At 38.0% G+C, this 21,955-nt stretch overlaps 1 protein-coding gene and 1 pseudogene across 1 annotated transcript; one reads left to right on the top strand and one right to left on the bottom strand.

The window, feature by feature from the left end:
- Positions 250–5,666, top strand: LOC107648230 (annotated as a pseudogene).
- LOC107646938 lies at positions 12,407–13,213 on the bottom strand. Its single transcript, XM_016351080.1, has one exon. It carries the CDS (start codon positions 13,211–13,213, stop codon positions 12,407–12,409), a length of 807 nt encoding a protein of 268 aa, XP_016206566.1.

A 21,955-nucleotide genomic window follows, 5' to 3' on the forward strand; every position in this document is an offset into this window, starting at 1 on the left:
AACTGGTTTGGGAGTATTGATTGAAAGCTTATCTTAAAAAGCCACTTTGAGACATGATACCTAGAGTCGAGGCCAAGCACTACAAAAAAAAGAGATTAAAATGGCATTGATATTAAGTCAGGTTTAAAAAACTGCCATAATATCCATACATTATGGCAATTTTTGTTGCTGCCGTAATTGACTTTGTTTATTTTGGCGGTTCTGGTGATTACGGCGGTTTTGAACCGCCGTTTTCAACGTATATAAAATAAAAAAAAAAACACAATCCTAGCTCATTCAAAGAAACAATATACGGCGCTCTCATCTCCCTTCTATCTCTCCTTCGTCTCCGACAACGCCGTTCTTCCCTCTAGGGCTTCTCCTCTCTCCGCCGGTTACGATCTCTCCAGGTACCTCTCCCTCTCAAGTTAAACTGAAACAATGACTCTGTTAGAGAAGCCGAAGCCGAAACTGAAACGCTGTTTTATTTTCTTTTCTCTATTAGTGCTGTAGAGACGAAGATTCCGGTGAGAGGCAAGGATCTGGTGGCTACTAACCTTAGCGCATTTCAATTCCAGAAGGCACCTATGCCCGCATTGGTGATTAAATTACCGATTTCTTCGTTTTTGGTTGGGTTAGGGTTTTAAAATTGTTTTTGGTGCTGATTTTTGGGGGTTTTTGTTTCTCTGTAGCTCCACGATCGGGTCTTCCGTTGAAGCATTGGATTGACGTTGGGTGATTGGTGATTGACGCCGGTTGGGGTGATACTGTTCAACCAGTCGACGATCTCAGGTCTTCTTTCGTGACTTTACCCCCTCCTCCTCTCTCTCTCTCTCTCTCTCTCTCACACACACACACACACAGATCTTCTATTGCTTACTTCTATTAAGGTGTTTCTCCGATCTCGGATCTCCGATCTCAGATCTTAGAAAAAATCTGTCATAGCTTAGTTTCACAAAGCTTACATCCTTATTTACGATTACTTATTAAGTTTCAGATTTTTCATGTGATTAACTTTCTATGCGTTGTTATCTTCTTAAAATTATTCTAGATTGTTTATATTTGCGCTCTGTTTATCTGTCGAGAAGAAAATTCTGAATCCTTTTGGATACACTGCTCTGTTTATTATTCTAGTGATACTACTTAAAATATTGCAGAAACATTTTATCACAATCATTTTTAACAAACAAATTAATCAGATACTCATACAGGTGTTGAATTAGTTATCTAATTATATGCACTTTTTATGTAATTTATCTTCACTTTAACATTCCAAAAAAATTTGGAGAAAAAAATGAAAACGAAGAATCTGTCTCTCTTGTTTTAGTGTTAAGAATAATCAATCTGCTTACAGATGCATGATTTATTTATTTTTTAAAATCAAATTTGATAAATATTCTGCTTACCTCAAGTGCGTATATCTTGTGAGCTGCAACTTTATTTTGATATATTTCTATAATTATAATTTGTCATATTCGATAATGATGTTTGGAATATCAAATCAACTTTTTCTGGAAATTATAGAACTTTATTTAAAAAAAAAACTTAATATGCGTAATGGTGATCTGCTTAGATTTTATATTTTCTTAGTTAATTTTAATAAGCAATTAAGTGTAGGCAAGCACGGCATTAATATGTTTGAAGTAGACATTTGTAATTGCAATTTACAGTAGTTTCTTAAGACAATTTGAAACCATTGATATACGATGTGGTCAATAAATTAAAAATTAGAAGAAAAATAAAGGAGCTTTAAGTAATTGAATATTCTAATCAAATCTGCAATTGAATCTTTTTATTTTATCAATTATTAACTGTTTTTCTTGTTCAGTTATTTTTATTTACTCCCTTTTATTGTCTTCTCCATTTATTCACTGTTTATTATCGAAGATTTTCTTTATTTAGTCTTTTTCTTTAAGTCGTTGCTTATTGAGATAGAATAAGATTTAATGGTTGTTACTGTTGTTGTCATATATTGATTTCTAATATTAATTTTTGTGTTCAAAATTCCAGATGCTTTGAATTTCTAATATTATTTTGTGTTCATATACTGTTGTTGTTAAGAAAATTGCTCGAATTCGACTCGGCGGTTAACATTCTCGTTAACTCGGCCGGTGTTCTTGATAGCAAGTACTCGACCATAGCCAACATTGCAGTGGAGGATTTTGATCACATTTTCAGGTACTCTAACTGGTTATTGTTTCTGGTTTTCTATTCCAAAAGTGAAACTAAACAGTTAGGATCAATTGATAAGCCTTTTATAAATTGTTGGCAATTGATTGACAGAATTTTAGTTTAGTTAGTCAAGTAGCTGCATAGTATTAGTATGAGTTGGAATTCAGAAAGTAGAAATAATTTTCCAGTATAGGTGTTCTTGCAATAATCAGATTAGTGCTAAATTTAATTGTCTAATTCTGAATTATAATTTTTTCTTGTTAAATTACAATTACATGCAAGTTAATTAATTAAGTAGAAGCAGTACTATAGGAGAAGTACACATATTTACTTATTTAGTGATACCTTTTCTGCACTTGACAAATGCAACACATATTTACTTATTTAGTGATACCTTTTCTGCACTTGACAAATGCAGTAAGATTTAACATTTATAGAGGTTAATGGACTTTCAAGTGTGTGCCTTTAATTAGGTTGTGTGCAAATTATATTTTGATGAAATATTGGTTATTATATATATAGGATTACTTTATGGTCGGATATCTATTAATTTAGATATTATGGTAAAAATATTTAATGAAAATACTAATTCTTTCTTGATTTTAATTAATAATCTAGAATGGTGCCTTTTTTTTTTTCTTGATGTGTATAGAAAAGAATGAAAGAAAAAAAGTAATAATATCTCCTCCAAAATGGAACAGATGCGCCTATTCTGGTTCTCTTACAAGTGGAGTAGGAATGCCAATACAAAGTGCAATTTTGGGGAAACCATCAGAATTTTCATTAAGTATTTTTTATTTATTAATTAATATTTTTCATTGTAATTAACTTGCAATAATCAGATCCGAATGATGGTTAGTCATCACATCAACACTGTCCTTATTCATTTCAGTTTCTTTTTCATCAATAGATGTTATTATCATTTATTTATTTTTAATATTTAATAATAAGATTATAAGCTCCTTTTTTGTACCTACCCACTTTGAGCTAGAGAATAGACATGCATGCTTATCTATTTGGTATTTGATTTTTGTCTATTGTGTTTTTTACATGCTACTCAACTCAGTACAATTTTGAAGGAAGATACGATCTAGTGAGATTCATGAAGATAATACAAAAAGCTGGTCTCTATGCTCATCTTCGCATTTGTCCTTATGTCTGTGCTGAATGAAACTTCGAGTACCTTCCATTTTCCACTACTATTTTTATAATGTTTAATTTAATTTAATTTAATTTATCATTTTTTAGTTGTATATAGAGGATTTCCTGTGTGGCTGAAGTATGTTCTAGGAATAAGCTTCTTAGTTGTATATAGAGAATTTCCTGTGTGGCTGAAGTATGTCCTGTATATATGGGATTCAATTTACTATTTAGGTACAATACGTTCTCCCCCGATATGGTGAACAAGATGCCTAGAACAGATCTCGTTGAGGAGGTGAAAGCCCTTTATCTGATATGTAGTTACAGGGTTACAACATTATCTTTTTGCCAATTCCTCTTTTAAGAATGAGTTAAACCACTATATTTTTTTGTTAAACCAATTTTTGTTGAATCCTTTTCATACGTCTCGGTAATAACAGTTCTTTATAACTTAGATTTTTAGGCTACAAGCTGCACTGGGTGAGCAGACACAAGTTACAAAGTTTAGCCAAGAGGAGTATGAAAGGCTTCAAAATGTAACACTCTCAAACTTGATCTATTATTTTCTGCATTATAATATGTAAATCACCATGTCTTAGTTATGTAAGTGGTTTAGTTCAGAATCAACCTTTCAAGATTAAAAAGAAGTTATATATTGATGGATGAGCATTGTTTTTATCATTTAGTAGGTTATTTTTTTCCAGCATGCTTGAATATTTCTCAACCATATCAGGATCTCACTTTGAATATTTTTTTCCAGCATTCTTTTTCTTTCTTGTGTTAAGTTGCACCAAAATGCATGTGTTAGAGTTAACATGGGTCTAGTGCTTGTTTATGTTCATAAGATTAAGATGTTGAATTAGTGGATAGCTTTGGTTTGCGGTATATTTAATAGTGTTATATTATTATATTATATTTGTAGTGGGTATTTAGCTGTTTAAAAATTCACAAAACAAAAATGTGATCATCCTCTGTTCCTCAAATGGCTCCAATTGCAGTTGGAGATGTCATCCCAGACAGCACCTTGGCCTTCTTGGACAACGATAACAAGCCACAGTCTGAGAGCAGAAGAGCTGAAAGGATGTGTTGGGAGTGAGGAGTACACACAAGATGGAACAGTGAATATTAAAGGAAAATATTTAGATAATTAACTAACTAACTTGCTTTGACTATATGTTTTAAAATATTTAGATAATTAACTAACTAACTTGCTTGGTTTTTCTAGATAGAAGCAGGGGCCTTAAGGTTTATAATAATTTCTTTTGGTCATATCAATGATCATAAGTTGGGCAAAATAAATTAGTAATATAATTATGGTTGTTTTGTTGTATAATTTTATTTTATAAACATTGACCCCTTTGTCTTTTCTTCTTTTACAGTCATGAGATGAAAAATCTTGCAGTGATGAAGAAAAATACTTTCCAGAGAACTAGTAGGCATATGACAGAAACTTTTTAGGTAACTGCCATAATATTATTGTTCATCCTCCTCAGAAAATGGAGGTTCGGATCAAGATCCTCTACACTTCAATATGTCATACCGATCTAGCATGTTGGAAAGCTAAGGTACATATAAATATATGTTATGATCTCTTATTATTAATTAATGAATTAATAAAAGTTATATGGTCTACATGTAATTTTCTCATATTGGTTTTATTTTTTATTTCCCCTTTCTTCTCTGTTCTGTACCAAATTAAAGAATGAAGCTCAGCGCGCTTTTCCTCGGATTTTTGGCCATGAAGCTTCCGGGTAAGAAGGGTTCTTAGCACTAATTACTTCATATATATATGTACCTGGTTTTTGAACTTGAACTTGTGAAGGTTGATGAAGGAAAAGGAATAGAATAGTATCATGTTTTAGATGATCATAGCTAGAAGAAAAAGATGGGGGTTATGGAAAAGGATACTAAAAAATAGATATTAGTGTTTTTTTAAATAAAATAAAATTATTGCACACTTTAATAAAAAATTTTATTTTCTTTGTAAATTATTTTGTCTTGATATAACCAAATATATATATATGCATGCCCTGCTGTATTTTTGTGTTAAGATTCTAACCAAACAAAATCATATATTTCATGTTTAGTTAGTAAATTAGTAAATATTGGGATCAATAGAAACAATAGAAACAAGAGAAACAAGAGAAAGACGCATAAATAATATATATTATTTAGCTCTCAAATATTCTCAATTAACAATGAAGGTTAGTTAGAAGCTTATCCTACATTAAATAAAGTATATATGAGTATTTAGTTTATTATTAATTATTTCATTTCATGTATGATATGTTAATATTAGTCCTAATAAAATCTTTTATTGATTTGTGTTAACAGAAAGCTGTGTTGAAGTTGGATTTACACAATGACAAAACCAAGCAAAAAACTATGAAAACTGTCTCTGGCATTTCAGGTACTTAAAATAATTCTACCATCGCATCTCTTATTTTATTCAGCACATTACCCCAAAAAACCGCCGTATTATCCACAGGTTATTACGGCGGTTTTCAGAAAACCGCCGTAATAACCAGAATGGCGCCCAGAATAACGGCGTTTCTTGGAGGCGCCAGTTTTGGTCATAATGGCGGTTCTAACCGCCGTAATTCCCCAAAATAACCGCCGTTTTAACCCTATTTTTTTGTAGTGAAGATACAAAAAGAAAAGAAAAATGCTAGAAAATAAGTGCTGCTTCAAAGGTGACAATCTATAAAGAGGATTCCATAATATCATTTGAATGAAAGTCCTAAGATCTAAGACTTCCAAAATGTAAGGACTAATGAGCACTAGAATCCTTGCATAAGCATACAAATTAGAGTTAACCCCACTATCACTTATTCACTTCACCCACTAAGGCATCATAAGCAATTCTTCAATGCATTCCAATTAAGAGAATTCTTTGTGCATAGTTCTTTTCTTCTTGGGGACAAGCAAGATTTAAGTTTGGTGTTGTGATGCCAGTGCATCTTGGCTAGTTTTACTAGCCATTTTTTGTATGCTTTAGGTTGGTTTCATGCATTTTCTTAGGAAAAAAGCAAGTATTTGGTTGAAAATGCATTCATACCATGGTTCAAGCAAACATTGTGAATTTTGAATGATTTCATGAGAATTATGCATGAATTGAATGATAAAATGGATGATGCATGATCACATGATTAAGAGCAAGACTTTGATGTACTTTGTTTGATTGATTTCAGGTAACAAGAAGTAGAGAAGAGCCACATTAGTGGCTACGTTAGTGCCACTAACGTGGCCAATAAAGTGGAAGGAAGGAAAGCTTGGAAAGTTAGTGAGAACGTTAACGCAACTAACGTTAGCGAAGGGCAAGAAGACCCACGTTAGCGACCCCGTTAGCTCCACTAACGTGGGAACTAACGTGGAAGAAAAGAGAATCCCCAACGTTAGTGAGAAAGTTAATGGCATTAACTTTGAAGAAGGAGCAGTGTTATTGGCAAAAGTGAGTGCCAATAACGCTAGCGAAGCAAAAGAAGACCCACGTTAGCTCCCACGTTAGTTACATTAACGTGGGAACTAACATGGAAGGAAAGGGAAGCGCCAACGTTAATGGAAAAAGTGAGTTCCACTAACATTTGCAAAGCAAAGGAAAACCCACGTTAATGGCCACGTTAGTTACACTAACGTGGACATTAACGTGGGCAAAAGTCTCACCTGGCAGCATGACCATGCCTTCTTTAAACAAGAATAACTTGAGCCACAAAGCTCCAAATGAGGTGATTCCAATGGCATTGGAAAGTAGGATTCTAGATCTTTCCAAGCATATATGGCACTACATGGTGGACACTGAATTTGAGGGAGAAAACCTGCCCCAAAAGTGCAAAGATGAACATGGTATCAACCTGTAGTAAGGCCAGCTGACCTCTTCACCTTCCAAGAAGTTTAACTCGAGCTGTAGAGCTCCAAATGATGCGATTTTAAAGGCGTTGGAAAGTAGACATCCAGGGCTTTCCAACAATATATAATAGTATGGGATGGACATTAAGTTTGAGCTCCAGAACCTGGCAATATAAAGCCCCTGATCGCTAACGTTATTGTGACTCGCTTTTTCCAGTAACGCTAGCGACTATGCCAGCGACCTTGTCCACTTCAAAGGAGCATAACTTCAGTTATAGAGGTCCAATTGAGGTGATTCCAGTTGCGTTAGAAATATATAATACTCTATAGTGGGCATGAAATTGGAGCACAAACCAGAGGCATCTTTTAAGCCCCAAAAACACCAACTGGGTAGCAAGTGTGACGTTAGCCACACTAACTTCAGCACTAACGCCACACTTGTAGCGTTAGTGTGGCTAATGTTAGCACTGACATTAGCACCTGGACCTAAACTTGATTCACTTACAAGGACCACCCAACCTCAAGGAAGCAAGCCCACAAGTGTTAACTAATCAAGGCCACAAGAAGCATCTAGAATAGAAATTTTCATTTAATTGTAATTTGCTTTTAATTTCATTTCATTTTGTAATTTAGGAGAGCCTATATAAAGGCCTTAGTTTTTACATTCAAGAAATTCTAGAATGGGGGATTGAAGAGGGGTCTCCGGACTCCCTCCCCTCACACACTTTTCCTTCTCTTTCTTTTATTTTGTACTTTTCATTTTTGAATTTTGAAGTTTCAATTTTAGTTTTAATCTTCATCTTTACTTTTTTGCACTTTCTTTCTTTTCTATTTTGGTAGAGCAATGATCAACTAACTCTTTCATTGGGTTAGAGAGCTCTATTGTGATTCAATGGATCAATTATAGTTCTTATTCTTCTTCTTCTTTCTTTTCTCTTGATTTTACTAGAGAGCTTTCGATCTTCATCCAATTGGGTAATTGTCTCGGAAGAGAAATTGCTCATACTTGGATTTCCTCTGAACCTTCGAAGAGGAATGAGGAAATCATGCTAGAAATGCTCTCTCACATTGGATTAGGTTGGGGGTTGGATGGATATTGTGACATTTAATTCTACCAATACTTTGATCTATGAATGTGTGTGGTATAATCAGTGACCAAACTTCATCTCTTCCCATGAGCAATTAAATCAAGGAATTGGGAAATTGTTCAAGCTTAGAGAGATTGGATTGCCAAGGAATTGGGATCCAATCACTTAAGATTGCCAAGGAGTTCAATGAATGCATTGATTGAGGAAGAGATGAGAATGAACTTGATCCGGAGGATTTCAATATCTCTTGATCCCGATGTTCATTTTATTTTTAGTTCTTACATTTACTTTTCTTGCCATTTTACTTTTTTGCACTTTATTGCTTTCTTTACTTTTATGCTATTTTCTTTTCCTGTTGCTCATCATTCAAATCTGAACTGTCTAACTAGGATAATCAATTTGCTTAATCCGTTAATCTCTGTGGGATTCGACCTCACTCTTTTGTATTACTTGACGACAATTCGGTATACTTGCTGAAGGAAAATTTGTTGAGAGACAAGTTTTCGTGCATCACAATCTTAAGTGATTGGATCCCAATTCCTTGGCTCACCAATCTCTCTAAGCATGAACAATTGCCCAATTCCTTGATTTAAGTGCTCATGGGAAGAGATGAAGTTTGGTCACTGATTATACTACACAAATTTATAGATCAAAGTATTTGTAGGATTACATGTCACTATATCCATCCAAACCCCAATCTAATCCAATGTAAGAAGGCATTTCTAGCATGATCTCCTCATTCCTCTTCCAATGTTCCGAGGAGATCCAATTATGAATAGCTTGTTTCCCAAGATAACTATCCAATTGGATGAAGAACGAAAGCTTTCTAGCAAAATCAAGAGAAAAGAAAGAAGAAGAAGATTGAAAACTAATATTGATCCATCGAATTACACAGAGCTCCCTAACCCAATGAAAGGGGTTTAGTCGTTCATAGCTCTCAAAATGGAAATTGAAATTGTAAAATACATTCTAAAATTAGAACTGCAGTCAGTGTAAAATTTCTAAAATTGAAAAAATAGGTCCCCCTGTCCCCCTAACTTAATTTCTAAGCAATTTATACACTTTCTTCCATTGATCTTCAAGCCTTGAATTGGGCTTTTGGCCTTGATGGAATTGGGTTGAAGATGGCTCTAATTGGTTGCCCTTGGTATTGAGAAGAGATCTGTGTAAAATTTGAATCCTGATGCTTCACGTTTGAGTCGACGTTTGAGAGCAAACATTGACTCAAACGCCATTTAAAATAGACCAGCAAAAACCAGAAAGCTTTGCTGTCATTGGCATTTTCACGCGTACGCGTACTCCATGCTTACGCATGCATTGGTATTTTTTCTCATCCACGCGTACGCGTGCTATACGCTTAAGCGTGCATCACCTTTTTTTCTATCCACGCGTACACGTTAGTGACGCGTGCGCGTCGATTGAAAATTTTCAAATCTAAATTCTGGGCTGAGCATCGCGGACGTTGGAGGCTAGCGTTTGAGGTAACGTTGGACCTCCAACGTCCGATTTTGACGCGTACACGTGACCCATGCGTACGCATGGATGGTCAATTTTTGCCATTCCACGCGTGTGCGTGACACACGCTTGAACGCGGATATCAAATTTTGCGTTTTCACGCGTACGCATCATAGACGCGTATGCGTCATTCAAAAATCTTTCAGCCCCATAATTGATCATTTTCTCACAACGTTGGGGTTAACGTTGGACCCCCCAATGCCACCTCCAACGTGAGCATCAGCCATGTTTACAGAGAAGTGCTCTGTTTCTCTTCCAACGTTTGAGGCAACGTTGGTGGTCCAACTTGGCCACCAACGTTGCTTCCTCTTTATCCTTTCCATGCTCCTTCTTCAACCTTCCTCCATGCCTTCCTTCACCTATCATCAACCAATACATGCATCAAAGCCTTGCTAAAGTCATGACAATTCTAATCATTCTTAGCACACAAGTAATTATAGCATAATTCTCATGAAATTACATCAATATAATCATAATTGGATGATTCTAGGTATGCATGAATTTTTACTCAAATAGCTTACTTATAACTCAGGAAAGTGCATCACAACACAAAACTTAAATCTTGCTTGTCCCTAAGCAAGTACTGAATTTTCAAGAAGAAAGAATGAAACAGAAGGGAGTATTCTTATCAGCAAAGCATTATTAGTAGCTCATGGGGTTTTATGCAGACAATGCAATAGCTAACTTCTTATTGATCTTTAAGCCTAGAATGTCTCCTCCAAGCATCAACTAACATACTGCTATGACCTTTTATTATTTTCTTATCCTTGGTAATTGCTTTTCTTCATTTTCTTTTCCTGTAAACTTTAGCTCAGTGTCATGTGTTGTAGCAGTTTCTTAGTTTATTTGTACTTAACACATTTTCTACTACAGACACTTGGCTCACAAATCTTCTTAAGCCATTGATACCTAACACCTCTTTGGGTTACTAAATGTCTTGTAGCTAGGTTGCTCTTGATAATGGACTTTTGGTTGATAATCCCAGGTTAGTTAACCCAAGTTACCAAGTGTTAAAGCACTCCATAGAACCTAATCATCCAAGCAGATCCTAGTACACCACAGGAATATGTCCTAAGGTCTAAGCTATTCGTGTCTAGCCTTATTAATTGCTTTCTTTTGTTTTTGCTACCACTTTTGGCTTTTCTTTTTCTTTTCTTTTTGTTTTTTTCCCTTTTCAACCAAGGACTTATATTTACTAAGATTCATAGACAGCATGCTAGCTTTCACATAGAAAGAGAATAATCTATCCTTTTATTCATTTATAAGTGAGCTACTACACAATCAGCATACACCACCACTTACTGTTATTTTACTACTTGCTAAAAAAGAACTATTCTACTTCTTTGTTCAAATATTTCTTTTATTTATTTGAAAAGACTTAGGAACAAGACAAGCATTTAACAAGTGAAAATGAAAGCACACACACTTAGACTAGCACACTTATTGCAAAAATTAAATATAACAGGATGCAAAACAACTAAAACTAGAAGCTACTATCAACATGGGCACATTCAGACTTCCAATTTAGAGCAATTTTAAGGGGATGGAATTAAGTGACAATACAACCTCTTGGTAGTGCCTTCTAGTTGCTTCCTCTCTGTTATCATCATCTGTGGCTTTAGTATCCTTTGATGATAATGCATAATTCTTCCAGGGGTTGATTGAATTCTTGCAAAAGCTACTGAAAGCTGCGTGTTCCCCAAGAACTTGAGAGATTGGTATCATGCATGTATATTTATAGGCTTTTAAACTTAGATTGGTGTGTGAACACCAAACTTGGTTTCTTACCTTATGCAGCAAATTGAATCTATGCAAATAATCATCAAGTATTTTTATTTAAAAAAGTAAACTATGAAGCATAAATTGACTATACACTACATAGCAGACTACAAACTAGAAAACAAACTATTGTTAAGTAGTTTTCCTAATTGGTTAGAGCTAGTGACTAGTCATGCTGAGGGTTACAATGTGTTCTTTAATGAAATCTTTGGTGGAACACCAAACTTAGAATTACACATTCTTGCAATACAAAGAATCTACTTAACTCTTTTATTGATAAGCTATGAAAAGAAAATTACCTTTGGTTGGGTTGCCTCCCAACAAGCGCTCTTTTATCGTCACTAGCTTGACGTTCCTCTTTGGCATGGTGGATTGTAGTGCCTTAGGTCTTCTCCCCTTACAGTGAAGCGGTCTCCACTTGATTCCTTAATGATTTCTACATGCTCTAGGGAGAGGACCTTTCTAATAGTGAACACTTGAGGTAATTGAGATGGAATGGTTGGACGATGGGCTGGGATTGGTGGATGGTGGGCTGACATCACTTTGTCTCCAGGGGAAAAACCCCATGTAGGAATCCTTTTATTTCTCCATCCCCTTGGTAATTTCTTCACAAATCTTCCCTCTTCTTCCAGTGGTGCTCCCACGAGTGTTGTGTCAAGAAGTCCCTTGCTAGCTGCTCCTCTCAACTCTTGTGGCTTCGGCTCTTTCTTGAACTCTATTGGTTGCTTCTTCTCTTAAGTTTCTTGTTTATCCATCAAGGAAAACTCCAGATGCTGCTATTGTGGTTCATTTCTATTCTCCTTCAAGGGACTCTCAATGTGCTCTTCTTTTAATTCCTTGCTCTCTTGCTCAGATTCATGCACGGGTTTGAAGGCCTGGAAAGTGAGTTACTCATCATGTATTTTCAATATCAATTCTTCTTGTTCTACATCAATGAGAGCTTTTCCAGTAGCTAGAAATGGTCTCCTCAGAATAATGGGATGGAGGTAGCTTTCCTCCATATCCAGAACAACAAAGTCAGTGGGAAGGAAGTAGTTTTCTAATTTCACCAATACATTTTCAATTAGTCCTTCAGCCTTCTTCTGAGTTTTGTCTGCCAATTGGACGATTACATCCGTGGATCTCAGCTCACTGATTTGCAACTTCTTCATAAGAGATAGAGGCATCACATTTTTGCTAGCTCCTAAGTCGCAGAATCCTCTATCAATTTTTGTCTCTCCTATGGCACATGGAATATGAAAACTCCCTGGATCTTTTTTCTTCATGAGTATGTCTTTCTTGATGAGGGCACTACATTTCTTGTTCATTGTCACTGTTTGTCCCCCTTTTAAGGTTCCCTTCTTGGTCAACAGTTCTTTCATGCACTTGATGTATGTTGGCATCTGTTGAAGAATTTTGATGAAGGGGATGTTGACACTGAATGTTGCAAAAATGTCTAGGAATCTTGAATATGACCTGCCTTCCTCACTTCCCTTGAGTCTCTGTGGGAATGGTGCTTGTGACACAAAGGGCTCGAGGTATTCTTTCTCTTTTTGTTCATTCCTCTGTTCAGGGCTAGCCATTTCTTCTATCTCCCTTACATCATTCCTTAGTTTTCCTTCGTCATCCTCTGAGTGTATGGAGAATTCTTCTTTCAGACCTTCTTCACTGCTTAGATTGATTGACTTGCATTCTTCCCACCTTACCTTCTTCATTTTCCCTCTTGGATTTTTCTCTGTATCACTTGGGAAACTATCAGTGGGCCTTGGAAATTATTGTGAAAGATGTCCTACTTGAAATTTGAGATTCTTAAGAACCTCCCCTCGGCTTTTCATAATACCTCTCTCCTCTTCCCGAAATTTTTTCATGTCTTCACACTCTTTGAGGTTTGCAAGCATAGCTTCCATTCTGGCCATTCTATCATCATCACGTGGTGCTGATTGGTTGGAATTGGAGTGTTGAGAGTGGTTATTGTGGCTTTGGTATGGTGAATGTGAATAAGTGTTTTGTGTGGTCTGGTATGGTTTGTGGTTGGAGTTTTGGTGAGTGAAGTGGTTGTATTGGGTTGGATTGTGTGGTCTGTGGTCTTGGCCTTGATTTTGTTGGTTTCCCCACCCAAAGTTTGGGTGGTTTCTCTAACCAGAGTTATAGGTTTTAGAGTAAGGATCATTAGCTTGCCTAGATGAGTTTCCAAGGTAATTAGCTTCCTCCCAGTTGGCTCCTTCTTCTGTCTCCAATTCTTTTTGAGGTGATGGTTGAGTGTGGATAGCTGCAGCCTGATTCTTCTCCATTTGTTTAGTCAATTCAGCCAGTTACTTGGTGATCATCTTGTTCTGGGCCAGGATTGTATCCATATGGTTTAATTCCAAGACTCCCCTGTTGTTGCTTCTGTCATAGGCATAAAAGTACTCATTGTCAGCCACTGTCTCTATCACATCAATTGCTTCCTCAATGGTCTTCTTCTTGTTTAGGAAACCTCTAGATGAGTGATCTACAGCTTTCCTTGATTCACAATTCAGCCTTTCATAGAAGATGTGAATTTGCACCCACTTTTTAAGCATGTCAGGGGGCATTTCTTTGTCAAATCCTTGAATCTCTCCCAGGCTTCATAAAGAGTTTCACCATCCTGCTGTCTGAATGTTTGCACTTCAGTTCTCAGCCTGTTTACTCTTTGTGGAGGGTAGAACCTTGTCAAGAATCTGCTCATTACATCTTCCCAGGTTGTCAAGCTTTCCTTCGAAAATAACTCTAGCCATTTTGAAGCTTTTTCCCTCAAAGAAAATAGAAACAGTAGCAATCTATAAGTGTTAGGATGAACACCATTAGATTTAACCGTGCCACATATCCTTTGGAATTTTGTGAGATGCTCATTAGGATCCTCTTGTGCACTTCCTCCAAAAGAACAGTTGTTTTGGACAAGAGTTTTGAGATGAGACTTCAATTCAAATGGATAGTTAGCCTCTGAATGCTGCTACCACAATTACCTGGATTTGGATTGATGTATGATCCCAGGACTCTCCTCTCTTGTCCAGCTGGGTTAGCTCCACCTCTTCTGGCATGGTTATTCACCTCTTCTTCATGATGGTTTTCCACATCCTCCTCCATGGTTATATCAAAGTATTCCTCCTCTTTTTCTGCACCAACAACCCTCTTTCCTCTTGATTCCCTTCTTAATATAAGGAAGGTTCTCTCCGGTTCACTATCAAAGGAAGTTGAAGTTTCTTTTCTCCTACCTGTCATACAATGAACAAGTACAAGAAACAGCAAGTTTAAAGTCTACTAAGACAGAGTATAGTTAGCTTGGTTAGAGAAATTTATCAAATAGTTAGTAGGTTAGCTTGCTGGAAAGTAAAGAAGTAAGGTAAAATTAAAGATAAATAACTAATAGAAAATTATAGAGAATAAAATGAACAACTGAAATTAAATTGCAATTAATCAAAAGAAAAAGTAAAGTGCTCAATCTAGTTATCCTTCAATTTAGTAATTGTCAATACAAAACCAATCCCCGGCAATGGCGCCATAAACTTGATGCGCGGGAATTTGCCCCTCGACAAATTTCCTTCCGACAAGGGCACCGGATTGTCGTCAAGTAAAAACTCACAAAAGAGTGAAGTCAAATCCCACAGGGATTGGTAGATCGAGCAATGTTAATTGGAAAATTATACTAGTTGAGCAGAATCGGAAGTGAAATTGGAATTGCAGAAAGTAAAATTGGCGGGAAACTTAAATTGCAAGAAATTAAAATAACAAAAAATTAAATTGCAGGGAATTAAAGTGCAGAAGCTTAAATTGCAAGAAATTAAATGGGAAGGGAGATTAAGCATGAAATTAAAGAGCAGAAAGTAAATAGAATGGGTAGATTAGAGAATGGGAAATTGGGTTCAGGAGATGTATAATTCTCCAGATCAAATTCATATTCATCTCTTCCGCAATCAATGCATTCATTGATCTCCTTGGCAATCTTAAGGGATTGGATCCCAATTCCTTGGCTCACTAATCTCTCTAAGCATGAACAATTGCCCAATTCATAGATCAAAGTATTGGTAGGATTACATGTCACTATATCCATCCAAACCCCAATCTAATCCAATGTGAGAAAGCATTTCTAGCATGATCTCCTCATTCCTCTTCTAAGGTTCCGAAGAGATCCAATTATGAATAGCTTCTTTCCCAAGATAACTATCCAATTGGATGAAGAACGAAAGCTTTATAGCAAAATCAAGAGAAAAGAAAGAAGAAGAAGATTAAAAACTAATATTGATCCATTGAATTACACAGAGCTCCCTAACCCAATGAAAGGGGTTTAGTTGTTCATAGCTCTCAAAATGGAAATTGGAATTGTAAAATACATTCTGAAATTAAAAGTGCAGTTAGTGTAAAATTTCCAAAATCGAAAAAATAGGTCCCCCCGTCCCTCTAACTTAATTTCTAAGCTATTTATACACTTTCATCCATTGATCTTCGAGCCTTGAATTGGGCTTTTGGCCTTGATGGAATTAGTTTGAACATGGCTCCAATTGGTTGCACTTGGTGTTGAGAAGAGATCAGTGTAAAATTTGAATCCTGACGCTTCACGTTTGAGTCAATGTTTGAGAGCGAACGTTAGCTCAAACGCCATTTAAAACAGACCAGCAAAAACCAAAAAGCTTTGCTGTCATTGGCGTTTGACTCAACGTTGGAGGGCCAACTTCAGCTAACCCACGCGTGCGCGCACTGTGTACTTCAGCGCAAAAGGGTAAAAAATGATCATCCATGCATACGCGTGCTTCACGCGTGCGCGTGGATGCAAGATTTTCATTTTACAGTTTTAAAATGAAGCATGGGACATTGGTCTCAGCGTTGGACCTCAAACATTCCCCCCAACGTTGGACTTTTCACGCGTACGCACACTCCACGCTTACACGTGCACTGGTATTTTTTCTCATCCACGCGTACGCGTGCTGTACGCTTAAGCGTGCATCACCTTTTTTTCTATCACTGACACGTACGCGTCGATTTAAAATTTTCAAATCTGAATTCTGGGTTGAGCATCGCAGACATTGGAGGCAAGCATTTGAGGTAACGTTGGACCTCCAACGTTCGATTTTGACGCGTACGCGTGACCCACACATACACGTGGATGGTCAATTTTTGCCATTCAACGCGTGCGCGTGACGCACGCTTGCGCGCGGATATTAAATTTTGCGTTTTCACGCATACGCATCATAAACGTGTACGCATCACTCAAAAATCTTTCAGCCCCAGAATTGATCATTTTCTCACAATGTTGGGGTTAACGTTGGACCCCCAACGCCACCTCCAACGTGGGCATCAGCCATGTTTACAGAGAAGTGCTCTGTTTCTCTTTCAACGTTTGAGGCAACATTGGTGGTCCAACTTGGCCACCAATATTGCTTCCTCTTCATCCTTTCCATGCTCCTTCTTCAACCTTCCTCCATGCCTTCCTTCACCTATCATCAACCAATAAATGCATCAAAGCCTTGCTAAGGTCATGACAATTCTAATCATTCTTAGCACACAAGTAATTATATCATAATTCTCATGAAATTGCATCAATATAATCATAATTGGATGATTCTAGGTATGCATGAATTTCTACTCAAATGGCTTACTTATAACCCAAGAAAGTTTATAAAACCTATTAAAAACAAAGAAAAAGGCTAGTGAAACTAGCCTAAGATGCCTTGGCATCAGTGAAGCAGAGAGCCCTGGAGCAAGGTGAAGGCCACCAAAGGCGTTGCCAACTCAAGTCTGGGCATTGATAATGCCTTCCTTGCTTTAAGATTGATGACGTTGCCAACTTGAGAATTCAAGTTTGCAATGCCTTTATTACTCCATCTATGAAGACATTGCTAACTCTGGTTTCTAAGTTAGCAACGCCTTCCCATTGTAGCATCACCACCTTCCTCATTTCATCTGTGAAGGAGTTGCCAACTTGGTTTCTAAGTTAGCAACTCCTTCCCTTTTTAATAACAAAGGCATTGGCAAGTTGATTTTTTAAGTTGGTAACGCCTTCTTTTATGCAAAACATGGAAGGTTGGTGATCAAAGCATGAAGGCGTTGGCAACTTGATTCTCAAGTTGGCAACGCCTTCCTTAATTTAATAAGGAAGATGGAAAACAAAGTTTAATGGAGGAGTTGTCAACGCTAGCCTAGGAGTTACCAACGTGTTCACAAGATATCATTAAAGGCGTCACTAACTTGGAAAATCAAGTTAGCAACTCCATTGAAATTGTTGCCCTTGGGAGTAGATGAAGGCGTTGGTGACTTGGGTGTATGAAGGAGTTTTTACTGATAACGTGCCCGATGAGTAGCTTGGAAAATTTTGCTATTGTGCGTGCGCACAAACCAGTGTGCATACGCACAATAAGAATTGTTGCTACTGTGCGCACGCATAACCTAGTATGCCTACGCACAAAGGGGAATATGGCCAGAATGCGCACGCGAGGGACGAAGGATGTGTATGCACAATGAGAATTATTGCTACTGTGCGTATGCATGATCCTGTATGCATATGCACGTAAGGATTTTTACGTAGACATGCGTATGCACAAGTAGACGTGCGTACGCATAAGAGAAGATCTCCCGTGCAAAGCCTCAAGTCCAACGAAGCCCATTTCCTAATCCGGAAGGCATGATTGAAAGCCTTTCAAAGAGTCAAAGGATCATTATAAATAGGAGGGAGCTTTGTACTTGAAGGGACTTTACTTTGGAGCTCATACTTTACATCACGTTTACTTTCATCTTTGCTTGTAGTTTTTTTTTCTTTTACTTTTGTACTTAGCTTAATTTCCATTTTTGAATTCTAGTTTGTACTTGGAGCTATGAGTCACTAAACCCCATTTTCAGTAGGGGGAGAAGCTCTGTTGATTTTAATGGTAAAGAAATGGATAGATAAGAATGGGGAAATTCATTGAGATTGGGAGATGTTGTCTCTTTGGATCAAATCTAGCTTATATCCTCTTCAATCATGCAACTCATTGACCTCTTGGCAATCATGATTGATTGAGCCCCAATCCCTTGGTGACTCAATCTCTCATTTCTTGATCAATAGCCAATTCCTTGGTCTAATTGCTCATGAAGAGATATATGCTTGGTCCCTGATTATACCACACACCATCATAGGTCCAAGTAGAGGGAGGATTATATGTCACATATCCAAACACCAAAACCCATATTCTACTCTAGTGTGAGAAGGGATTTCAAGCATGATTTCATGTTTCCTTTCCCAAGGTTCCCATGAAACCCAATTGTATTCAATCTCTTTCCCAAGATAATTGAATATTAATCATTAAGAACGAAATTCCTTCTAGCAAATCAAAGAGAAGATGAAGAGAAGAAAGATTTCACTATCATTCATCCATCAAGTACAATAGAGCTCCTTCTCTCAATGAGAGGGAAGTTAGCTACTCATAGCTCAAAAAGTACTCAAAAGTGAAGTTTAAAAGTGGATCTAAAACTGACTGCTTAACCCCCTTCTTCAGTACTCCTTGGGAGAATTTATACTACTCCTAGTAATATAAAAGAATTACAAAAGTGAAAAAGGAAAATTACATTTTGGAGGGAAAAGAAAACACTCAATAAGCATGACTTCTTAGCTGGCGTGTGGCTGGCGCTTCTCTGGCGTGTCACGTGCCCTTCATTTCCAGCTTGGCGTGCCACGCCTAATCCTTCAAGTGGCACGCTCGTCCCTCTCTCAACCTTGGCATGCCACGCCTTCGAACTCAAGTGGCACGCCATAGTGGATTTCTTATGTTGGTGTGCCACGCCTTCGAGCTCAAGTGGCACACCCCTTGCCTTTCTCACTTCTCTTTGCCTCTGGAAACTTGTACTAGCGTGCCACGCCCAAGGTCTGGCGTGCCACGCCCTTGCTTTGTGTTTGGCTAGGCTTCTCTGGAAATTTGAACTAGCGTTGCACGCCTAGGGTCTGGCGTGCCACGCCCCTTTTGTGAGTGAGTGGTTCCTCTGTTTGGCGTGCCACGCCACGAACTCAAGTGGCACGCCCCAATGCTTTGCTCTGAATGACACTAGCATGACATGCCTGGTTGCTCAAGTGGCACGCCTAAATGAAGAATAGTGAATGGCGTGCCACGCCTTCGATACCAAGTGGCATGCCCCATGTAATTGGCCTTCTTCATCCTCTCTGGAAACTTAAACCAGTGTGCCACGCCTAGAGGCTGGCGTGCCACGCCCATGATCTTGTCTTGGTTCCAGTGGTTGGCGTGCCACGCCTCAGTCTTCAAGTGGCACGCCATAGTGAAATGCCAAGGTTGGCGTGCCACGCCTTCGATACCAAGTGGCACGTCCAGTCCTTGCTTTTGGTCCTTTGTGCATTGGCGTGCCACGCCTGGTTGCTCAAGTGGCACGCCCAGTCTTCAATTGCGTTCAACCCCCTTCTCTGGATTGTTGTACCAGTGTGCCATGCCATGCTGCTCAAGTGGCACGCCCATGGGTTTGTGAACTCTTCAAGCTTGGCGTGCCACGCCTGGGTTCTCAAGTGGCACGCCCAAGTGACTTCTTTGGGCTAGCGTGCCACGCCTTCGATACCAAGTGGCACGCCATAGTGAAGGTTCTTCTTGGAATGGTGAGTTCGCGTGCCACGCCCCTTTGCTCAAGTGGCACGCCAATAGTAATTGATGGGCCAGGCGTGCCACGCCCAGTCTCTGGCGTGCCACGCCCACATGTATGCTTGGACTTCTTCTTTGGACTTTAGTACTGGCGTGCCACACCCAGCTCCTGGCGTGCCACGCCAGTGCATTTTTGTTGCGTTTGCTTCAAGTGGCACGCCTGTTTCACACGCCCAGCTTCTTGTTTGTCTTCTTCCCAATTTTTTATGCTTTTCTCACCTGCAATTCAACACAACTCATCTCAAAGTAGTGTACCATAATATTCATCAAATAATGCATGAATTGTACTGATCAAATGAGGTTTATGCGCTTTTATGGTCTTCTTTATGCAAGAAAGAAGGGTAAATGATGCAAGTCATCACAACACCAAACTTAAGTTTTGCTTGTCCCAAGCAAATCAATGTGAGTAAACCTTTATAACTTGAGGCCTTGGCTTTGAGTGATTGCAATACAACTAAGAGTAAGAATAAGTGTTTAACACATGTATGAATGTTTTAATGTTATGGGAAGCTCTTGGATCCTTGAGGGTTCTTTCAGGTGTAGGCCTTAGGGGTCCTTTCTATTGATTGTCACCTTGAAGTAGTAAGGGTTGTTTTGCTTTCTTGACCACGACTCTAAGTGTTTTGTCTCAAGACAACCCTTTATTAAAGCTTTCAATTAGCACTCCTAAACTAGTTGGTTTTAGGGTACTAGGTGTTGAGACACCCCTAAGAATTTACTTGCCCAGGTCTCTTCTTGACACATCTTCACCACAAGCATCTACTAAGATCTTTAATTCTTTTTGAGCTTTTTAATGTTTCTTTTTCTATCCCAGTAGTTGATACTCAGAGCCTTGGGTCTTTATTACCTACTACCTCTTGGTTCTATGGATATTCAAGGAACACCCTTTGGCCTTCCCTGGTTATTCCTTCTAGGACTAGTTGCTTTTCCATGACTCATTTTCTTTTTAGTTCATCCAAGGTTCTACACTTGGTTTCTTATTTCATAGTTTGTTTGAGAATCCAGCTTGGCCTTAGTCTCTCTTATTGTTTTTGCACAACTCACAGTGACTCTTATGGGGACAAACTCTACTTTTATTTATGTTGGAATGAAGACTTGAAATACATGGCATTTTCTTTCTTGAAAAAGAAGAACTCATAAAGAATTCAAACAGGAATTTAAAACTAAGCAAAAAGCATAAACTATCCTAGCATGATTATTTATTCAGAAAGTAAATAAAGCAAAAAACTTAAACAAGATTTCAGAAATTGGAAAGTGTCAACCATGGGACTCAACAACCTTGGGCAGCTTCATCTTTAGTTCATTGGCCCCTTCCATTTGTCCTTCTTCTTGGAGGGGAAAGAGCCACCTTCATCTGGCTTGGAGGAACCTTCTTGTGCTTTGGCATCCTTGGGCTTCCAAAATCCTACCATTCTCATATAATTCCTTTCATCCTCCTTATGTTTGGCTAGGATTTCCTCCTATCTTGCACTTAGCTCTTCCATTCCTTGCATGAAGGTTGGGTATCCTGGGTTTAGAGCGGCTACGGCGTTACACAAGTGATTCAGCTTCACTTGTGTGTTGATGTCATACTGCTTCCTAGATATGGTTCTGGCATCATAGAGATGTCTGAATTCGGCCAAGTTCCTCTGTTGCCATTTGCCTTGCTCTGCTATTTTGTCCAGTGCACTTTGCACCTCTCTCCAGTCAAATTGTTCTTGCTGCTTCTTCCTCATGTGCCCCCAATTCCCTTAGAGTTGTTGAATGTTTTGGTTGACTTGGCTCCATTGTTGTTGTTGGGTTTCCTTAAGTTGATTGACATCTTCCCTCAAGTGGTGTAGATCTCCCTTC

The sequence above is a fragment of the Arachis ipaensis genome, chromosome B06, assembly GCF_000816755.2.
Source record: "Arachis ipaensis cultivar K30076 chromosome B06, Araip1.1, whole genome shotgun sequence".
NCBI classification, from domain to species: Eukaryota; Viridiplantae; Streptophyta; class Magnoliopsida; order Fabales; family Fabaceae; genus Arachis; species Arachis ipaensis.